We start from the raw sequence: 9,795 nt of genomic DNA on the forward strand, positions 1-9,795 counted from the left end.
TCGCGGGTTTGGGACGGGTTTGGGATTTCTAATATACCCGGTTACCCGACCCGATTACCCGATAACATAAACCCATTTACCCGATTATATACCCGATGCACCCGATATAGCTTATTATATTATATATATACTATATTCCAAATATATTATTTGTCGAAACTTGTTTATGTCAACTATTTGTAACATTTTATCTTTATGGTAACCATCTTGTAATCGATTAGTCATATTTTGTCAAAACCCGGTAGAAACATAGCGGGTTTTGAGCCGGGTATACCTGACGAGTATTTTATCAAAACCCGATAAGAAACCCGAAACCCGGTGGGAAAACCCAAAACCCGACGGGTTTGGGACGGGTTTGTGATGGACTTCCATAACCGGGTACGGGTTTGGGAATACCTAAACCCGACCCAAACCTGACCCATTGCCATCTCTACCTAAAACTTTAACTTAAAACAGATATATAAACTAACAAAAGTAAATGAACGTAATCAAACGGACGTAAGTGAATGAACGAGACATGTGTTCATGGTCGTTCGTTTAACTAAATGAATATAATATTTTGTTCATTTACGTTCATCAATTAAAGAAACGGACATAAACGAACTTCTCGTTGAATAGTTCATTGAACGTTCAATTAGTTTACACACATTTGAATCTATGAGTATCACTTAATTCCAAACCCGTCCTATAACTTTAAAAATTTTGATTATAATCATACTTTATATCCAAAACTTGTCCCAAATGGTTCGGGTAAACTCATTGGTCCGTGTTCGATTGTCATTCCTACTTTTTATTCATGGAAATCGTCTTCCCCTTGATAAGGGATTGAGTGACGTTTTGTGTTCACCATTTCCTTTCTATATTTAGAAAGCATCACACTAATTTGCTATATTTGGCTTTTTCAATGTGAACAAGACTTTGTGAACGGCTTATGTACATTTTATTTTTGAATATAATTTGGTTTTAATTTTCGAGTCATTCTACATAGGAAGACATTATTTTGATAACATAATTGAAAAACTCCATACATACAGAGTTAAAATAAGATGATACAGTACATGATGCTACTTAACGTTAAAATAAGATGAAACATATTGTGATATCGTAAGTCCTTGCCAAATCTCATATCAGTCGCGGACGGAATAAATGTTGGTTTAGTAAAATAAATATATATAAAAAACAAAAGTAAAATATGTGAATTCCTTGGGCCAAACATACAATATTGGTTGATATGAGAGAAAATTTTCAAATAGTATTAGAGTCACTTATGTGTCGTTCAAGATGGTGAAGCAAACTTTATCAAAGTGGTTGATTTCCATTATTGGTGTTTGAAACGCTTTAGACAAATCTCATATACTTCTTCAGAACGGTGGCTCAAATCTCAATGAGGATGGTGAGTGCAAAGAAGGGAAGGAGTGAGTGTAAAACTTAAAACAAATCTCACATTCGTCGTTTAGTGAGAAATGATGCCCTGTACGTTCATAAGAAATGCAAGTCTTAGATAATGCTAACGTGTTTTAGTTAACCTTAAGCATAAAAGGATGAATCAGTTATTAATTGTTTGTGGGTAATGGATAAGTGTAATCACAAAATTTGTGATATCTTAAAAAGTTTCCACCAAAACAAATCCGCGAGCTCTTTCAAGGCTAAAACAAACGTATGTGATTTGTGTCAAGGGCCTATAATATAGTTATAGACGTAGTAAGTTATAATATTGAAAATCCTTTTAATAAGACTAATACGAGTGTCAAATCCTTCACGATAAGGAGGAGTGACCGATTTCAAAGTCTTCAAATTCAAAGGTTTCTGAGATGGAAGTCATTTACGAGTAATGTCTTCGTAAGATACGAGGAGAGAGATGTTGGTCGAATCCATTGGGGGGTTCTAAGTTTCCTTAGTATTCTTCTAGGAAACAAAATGAGGTTAGTGACAAGGTTTTCTAGATGAAAAATCCATGTAAGAACCGTCTCCGTAAGAGGAAAAGGGAGAGAGTAGGTGTTTCCACTTTCTTAAGGTGCGTTTGGTCCATAGAATTTTTTTTTTAAAGTTCAAAGAATTGAAATTTGAATTGGTCTGTAGAATTTTTTTAAAGAATTGAAATTTGAAAGAACGTATATTTCGACATGATATTTTCCGAAATTGATATGAATATATTCAAGGATTTTAAACTTGTAAGGAGTATGAGGGAGAAAACAATTATAAAGTAATTGATTATAACACTGCGGCCACCACCTGTCTGTCACCGCAATCGTCTGTCACCCACCCATCGTTGTTGTGCCGATATCCACCACCCGACACCATTAGTCCATTAGACACCCTACCGCCGCCCCCAACCATCCATTGTTGTTGCACCAATATCCACCATCTGATTCGTGGTCGAAGATTCTGTTTATTTTAGTTGAATTCCTTCACATTTAGAAACTAGTAGAATGTTTTAAGTAAATGAATTTAGTGAAATCCGTTCCTATTATAAATTCAGTTTGTTTACCAACCGAACACATTATGGATGGAGTCAAAGTCATTTCTTAAAAATTATGCAAGCCAAAGACATTAACCAAAGTACAAACTTACATAAGGTGCAAATGGGCCTAGTTGCTCCACCCATGGTCTAGGGGAACATGGTTAACTTTTGACACCACATAAACTATACAAACTGATCATCCACAGACAGCTAGATGAAGTCATTATATGGTGAAATTACACATAAGTCATTAACTAGAGACCGCGAAGGCGATCTCCAGCAAAACAACACAACCTAAATCATCACATTAAGGTCGAAAACCTACAACCTATTACCCTGAAACAACATCAATCATCAGCTTAATACAGGAGTCGACGCTCGATCTCTTGAATTAGCAAAGTCATATTCAACGGAAAATGGAAAAAGCTTTACGGTCCATTTCTCATGATAACAATGTTGTTGATGACTTGATGGTACTTATCGCAGTTATCTTAGCACCAGATGTAGGGAAGATTTCAGCGGACTAAGAGGTGCTTTGATAGCTTCTCTTGACGGGTTTTTTGCCCTCGGATTTTCCACTCGCTGGTTGTCGTACCTTCACTCCCCTAATTAACTGCCCAAAAAATCATATGCACTAAACATAAGGATCCACACACATAAATTTACATATGTATGTCTAGCTATGTAGTGTGCAATGAGGTACTCACGTATTTGCCACACTTGACGTTGGAGTATAGAACGATGAAATCCCCCTCTTGGAGCCCATTAGCTTTAACAAAATCTCCTGGAACACGAACACGTTTCACAAGAAAGATTAAACCAAGATACAAAAAAGCATCTTCAACTGGTTTTCTTCCCAACAATACAATTTAAATGTCTCAAAAAATTAGCTTTTACGCGTTATGAAGTACAACCACTTCACATTTTGCAAACAAGTGCCAGAAACGAACTACTTATAATTTTTTCACTTTTAAGTGTTGATAAATTTACTAAACCGTATTTCATATTTTTTACATCCATGTGTCGTTTTGTTTAGAATATGAAAAAATTTGTGAGTTTGTGACTTTTCACTTAATTTTTTTTTCTTCATAATATTATGATCATCGTTAAATATGGCACGCCCTTCATAACCAGTGTGTGAAAATTCACTTAAGTAAACGTTAATTTTTTTCTTCATAATATTACGATAACTGTTAAATATGTCACACTCTTCATAGATTTCATGTCATTCTATTAATAAAAGATGACACATTCACACCTAAGGTTTGTTCCAACCTCCAACCCACACTATTTTTGGTGTCACGAAGAAATAGATACATAAAATAGCATATATGGATGAACATATATATTCCGATATTAACGCAAAGAGAAGTCACTAACCGGTGTTCTCGAGGAGGTACATCCTGCTTTTGTTATTAGGCCAAAACCTGCGACTCCACAATTGAAAAAGAAACACAGGATAACAATAAAATTTAATTAATTTACTGCCCAACAATAAAATTTAATTAGTATGATGACAATAAATTTAATGTGTTGATCATATACAATTTATGTTCTTATTGATTGTATCAATTAAATAAAACAAGTGAATAAACGTTTTATGTAACAACGGTATATACCTATATCGCATGTTCCACACTTGCGAAGTTCCGATGTCCTCCATAGGAAGAGTGATTCCATCCCTCGAGTCGAGGTCGGGGAGGTGAGTCTCGGCTTCTTTCTGATAAATCGAATACGATTTCCATAAAATTAGGCTAATATTAATAAAATTCATCATATAAAATTAAATAAACATATATTAAAAGTTATACCTTAGGCATCACAATCCTCCCAAGACTTCCAACATCACTTTGCTTCAATACTTTCTGGAGTAGAAACTTCAAGTTCTTCTCGGTCTTTAATCCCTAATTGTCGAAATAAAACAAATTAATAATCAATTACTTGATTTAACTACATATTAAAAATAAAAAATGTGATCAATTTTACTAACCTGAAGTTTGTCCGAGGAAGTTTGTTTCGACTGGCGGTCACCGGACTGTTGAGGTACGGAAGATGATTGGTTAGGAACTTCCATAGGCGGTGGTGGCGGAAAGGTGGCGGCGGACGGCGGTTGTGGCCAATACAACCAGTTTCCTACTTGAGATTGTCCGGAGCAGTTATCCGCAACGACCATTGCTTGTGGCTGGTGATCCGAGCTCGCCACATGATTCGGTTGATTATTTTTATTGTTTCTGGAGTGGTGGTGGTGATGGAAGTATGTCCGCCGTTGTCTCGCCATTCTTTTCTTCCGAGCTTCTTTAGTCGCTGAAGAAGCCACCGTCAACCGCTGATCATCAGCGCCACCATAATTAGCCGCCAAATTATACGAAAACGGCTCGGGGTAACCGGGAGCTAGAGGCATAATTTGTGGAGCATAACTGTTACCCACATCCGGAAACTGATTGGTGTATGGAGACTGAGGCACCGCCATGGTAATCTGTGACGGATTCCATGACGGTGCGGATTCCAGACCTCCATAGTCACCCGAACCCGTGTTATTATACGGGTTCGAATGACAATTCAGACCAGAATCATAACCACCACCCATGTAAGAAAACGTAGGTGGTGGTTGCACCTGCGGTGCCACCATCCCCACCGCATTACCATCCGCCATGTAAGGCGGATAAGGCGAGATCCATTGTGGTGGGGTCCAAGTATTGCAATTAAAAGGTGGTGGTGGAGGTGGTGGTGGCTGGAAAGGGTACAGGGTAGCGGCTGCATTCGCAGCCGCTTCCCCACAGGCACTATTCTTCCGTTGGAGTTGGTGGTGTTGCACCCACTCGAGTATCAACTTAAGGAGTTGTTTTTTGCCTTCGGTCGAAGACCCTAATCTTTTTGAAGCACATTCAACCGTCGATTTCTTGATCTTAATGTTCCTCATATCCTCCGCCGATACTAACTCTTTGTTCGATTTCAACCACTCGAAGAACATCGTACCGAGTTCATCTAACCGTCCTTCACCACCGCCGCCACCACCGTCTTTCATCTCACCATCTTGCACCACCTCGCTTTCCGGTTGCATATCGGGCGGATTTTGCTCGAAAATCGAAGATGGATCCCACATCTCATTACCATCAATTAGATCCATATATCCATAATTCTCCATAACATCCATGCAATCAACCCTTTCACTTCTATTATCATTATTAATATTAATATTATTATTGTTATTATTATTATTATTATTATTACTATTATTAATAATATTACTATTCCTATTAACTCTAATACCCTCAAAAGGTTTAACATCTCTTTGACCACCATCACCATACTCCGAGTGCAACTCGGCCCAAGACGCCGCGGACGACGACATCGAGGAGGCGGTCGATATCGTTGTCGCGGACGAAATCGGCTTCGCGGGAGCCGGATTCGATGAGGAAGACGACGAAGACGACATGCATGGAAATTCAGGGATTTGGGGGAACTGATCGTTGTAAAACATGGATGGATCATTCATTTGTTGAAGCAGATTCTGGTCACTGGCGGTGGTCATCATATTAGTTGTACCTAATGCATCAAAACAAGTACCCACATAAGTAAACATCAACTTGTACTTGATCATAATACTGAAAACAACATAAAACATCTGGGGTTTTTAAGATTATTATTAACCTTAACCTAAAGTACACATCAGTTCCAACTTGCTTCCATGAGAGATAAAATATTATTATTATTATTATTATTATTATTATTATTATTATTTATTACTAAAATTTACACAACCAAATTTTTTCTGTTTTACATCTAATCTCATACCGTTTTAGACAGCGGTTCTGGATAAAAGAGATAAAAGTCAGACGACTGTTTTAACCAAAAAGTTGTTTATGGGCGCCATTTATGGTCTTGACGGCCATCCAGACAGCCGTTTTGACCAACAGTTTTCAAAGTTTTAACTTCTTTTAGGTTAAAAAAGCTGTCTAAATGTTTTGTGGACTCTGTTAACAAAAATTTCACGTTGTTTATGGCCGTCATTTATGATCATGACGACCATCCAGATACTGGCCGGAAAGCCGTTTTAACCAACAGTTTTCAAAGTTTTTTTTGTTAAAACGGCTGTCTAAATGTTTTGTGAACGGTCGTTTGATGGTGTGAATTCAGATGGGGTGGGTTTAAATTCCACCTTCTATATATCTATATATATATATATATAAACTGATTAAATCAAAACACACCTTGAAGATTGATGATTAGAAGAAGAAGATCAAGAATCAACTAACTTGATATTATTCAATATGCAATATTAACAAAACAAGTTGTTGTTGAAGATAAGTTGAAGTTTGTGAATACTTTGCATCTTTGTTTGGTTATTCTAAGAGAAAGAGAGAGAAAAAGAAAAATGAAAAGCAAAACCATGGGCTGGTTGTAGGTTATAGTATTGTGATCCAGTATATGTGCACTCCGGATTATAGGACAGAAGACATGCGGCAGGAGATGAATGGTGGTTGGGAAGCGGTGGATCAGTCTTTTTTCAATTGTTGACGGTAAGCACCTCAATTCTCTTTCTGCAACATATAACATATATATTATACCATGGTTTTCAAGCAATGACCATCCACATGATGCATTTTAAATTTATGTTTACTTTGTGTTCTCTAAATACATTTTGACTCTTTTATCTCCTGTCTAAGTTTGTGTTCATATGTGTTTAATGTTGCCATTAGCCTCATTGAATAGTGGGATATTAGTATTTGAGTATGTGAGAAGATAGGTGTGATTAGTTTTTAAGAAATTTCATGGGTGGAGTAGGATAATATATTACTAAATTTAGTATGAATTTTATTTGGAAAATTTAACTTTTAGCTAGCTAGGTAATATACCTTGTAACTAGAAGGTTATGGTTAATTATACCATGGTTTTTAAAATTCAAAATTGAGACAACAATCAATATAATGTGAGAACACAGAGTTAAAGGGATACAATATGGAATTTTACATAATAATGGAATATTTTTTTAACTTAAATGTTGGATATACAAATAGACATCTAAAAAATAAAATCCCATCCGTCCCGGTTAAAGTGCATTAGTTTGAAAAACACAAAAATTAAGGTAGATTAAATTATTGTTTTCTTTGCTTACCAAATGTTAATGTCATTGATAATTGAGTTCAATAATATTGTCTATTAATGTTAGTTGTGTGTGCTTAAGAGTAAACCTGGAAATTAACTAATAAGTTTTGAAAATAAACACTTGTAATGAGATAAATAAAAAAGAAAATATAGATAGTTTAATGGGACGATGGGGGTTATATAGATGCAATGCTTACTATTTATTGTATTTCCTTAAACTTTAAAGTTATTAAAAACATCTTACTTTATATTTATAATGTAACCTCCCCAATGTAATGAATTGAAATCATAGTGATTGGTTTACTGTATTGTGTGTTTTACAAAGAACCACAAAGGGTTTAAATAGATATTACAAAGGAAAGGAAATAAAAATTAGTTGCTAGCATCTCTCCTTTGATTGGAATGCAACGGTCTGTAATTGCAATTTGTGAGCTGGCAAGAATCTTCAATTAAGGAAATGATGCTATGCTATCCATAGTTTACTTAAGAGAATATGTTTTTGTTTTCTGACACTCCCCCTCAAGTTGAGTAGTGGGGTCTTCAATACTTAACTTGTTGAGACAGTCAATGAAACTTCTTCCACTAACAGCTTTAGTTAGAATATCGGCCAATTGGCCTTCTGACCGGACAAATGGTATTTCTATAATCCCAGCTTCAAGTTTCTCTTTGATGAAATTCCTATCAACCTCCACGTGCTTTGTCCTATCATGTTGAACCGGGTTTTTACATATTTGTATTGCAGCTTTGTTGTCACACATAATTTTACTTGCTTCAGTTTGAGGGAATCCGATCTCAGTAAGAAGTTTTCGTATCCATAAAACTTCAGCTAAACCTCGACGAATTCCTCAGTATTCAGCTTCGGCACTAGATAAAGCTACCACTTTCTGCTTCTTGCTTTTCCATGTAACCAAGTTTCCACCTATGAGAGTAAAGTATCCTGACGTTGATCTTCGGTCATCTTTGTCACCTGCCCAGTCTGCATCGGTGTAGACTTGGATTTTAAGATGTTTGTTTTGTTGAAATAGAACTCCATGTCCTGGTGTTCCTTTAAGATATCTTAGAATCCTCACTACCGCTTCCATGTGAGCAACTTGAGGTTGATGCATAAATTTGCTGACCACCCCAACTGCATAAGAAATGTCAGGACGAGTATGTGAAAGATAAATTAGTTTACCTACCAGTCATTGATATCTCTCTTTGTCTGCTAATTTTGCTTCTTCTTCCATGCAAAGTTTGTGATTGACCATCATTGGAGTACCAATAGGCTTACAATCTATCATTCCTGTTTCCGCTAGAAGGTCAATGATATATTTCTTTTGACATATAAAGATCCCTTGTTTAGACCTTAGTACTTCAATGCCAAGGAAGTACTTAAGTCTTCCCAAGTCTTTCATTTCAAATTCGGTAAATAAACTTGTCTTTAATTTCTTCATTTCTTCATCATCGTTACCTGTTATAATCATGTCATCAACATATATAATCAAACAAGTCACAAGTTTACCATTTTGTTTGAGAAACAATGTGTGATCGGACTCGCTTTGATGGAATCCATAACTTTTCATTGCAAGAGTAAATCTTCCAAACCATGCACGAGGAGATTGTTTAAGGCCATAGATGGACTTCTTCAAACGGCAAACTTCTTTTGCCTTAAAGTCTTTGGAAAAACCGGTTGGAGCTTCCATATATACTTCTTCTTCCAGTTCGCCATGAAGAAATGCATTTTTAACGTCGAATTGATGTAAAGGCCATCCTTCGTTAGCAGCAATTGAGAAAAGCACTCGAATTGTATTTAATTTGGAAACCGGGGAGAATGTTTCCGAATAGTCAATCCCATATGTTTGAGTATAACCCTTAGCTACTAGTCGTGCTTTGTATCTCTCAATGGTTCCGTCTGGTTTGTGTTTAATTGTGAAGACCCATCGACATCCTACAGGCTTATTTCCAGGAGGAAGGACACACTTTTCCCATGTGTTACTCTTTAGTAATGCATCCATCTCTGTTTCCATGGCTTTCTTCCAGTTTTCTGACTCTAAGGCTTGCTCTACTGAGTTTGGAACATGGTCTTTATATAGAGAGGAAACAAAAGCCTTAGCTTCTTTGGATAAGTTTCCATTGGCAATATTTGCTATAGGGTACCTAGAAGATCTAGAATGTATTTCTGGCGAGTACCGTTTGGGTGGAACCCCCCTATTTATTCTTGGAGGAAGGGCATATCTCTCTATGGTTTC

General features: G+C 36.5%; 1 protein-coding gene across 2 annotated transcripts; it reads right to left on the reverse strand.

Annotated features, from left to right (window-relative positions):
• Positions 1-2,532: 2,532 nt before the first annotated feature.
• Positions 2,533-6,148, reverse strand: LOC143597667 (B3 domain-containing transcription factor ABI3-like). Of its 2 annotated transcripts, none has more exons than XM_077076104.1 (6): positions 4,452-6,148; positions 4,273-4,365; positions 4,081-4,181; positions 3,842-3,888; positions 3,169-3,245; positions 2,533-3,074 (listed from the first exon to the last, which is right to left on the reverse strand). In XM_077076104.1, exons 1-6 carry the CDS (start codon positions 6,084-6,086, stop codon positions 2,985-2,987), a joined length of 2,043 nt encoding a protein of 680 aa, XP_076932219.1. In that variant the 5' UTR covers positions 6,087-6,148; the 3' UTR covers positions 2,533-2,984. The 2 variants fall into 2 exon arrangements, with proteins under 2 accessions (XP_076932219.1, XP_076932218.1); XM_077076103.1 differs by having other exon boundaries at positions 3,842-3,894.
• Positions 6,149-9,795: the final 3,647 nt, after the last annotated feature.

This window comes from Bidens hawaiensis, unplaced genomic scaffold (genome assembly GCF_021521415.1).
Source record: "Bidens hawaiensis isolate Kalapana, Puna unplaced genomic scaffold, B.hawaiensis_p1.1 tig00048827_1, whole genome shotgun sequence".
In the NCBI taxonomy this organism is placed as follows: Eukaryota; Viridiplantae; Streptophyta; class Magnoliopsida; order Asterales; family Asteraceae; genus Bidens; species Bidens hawaiensis.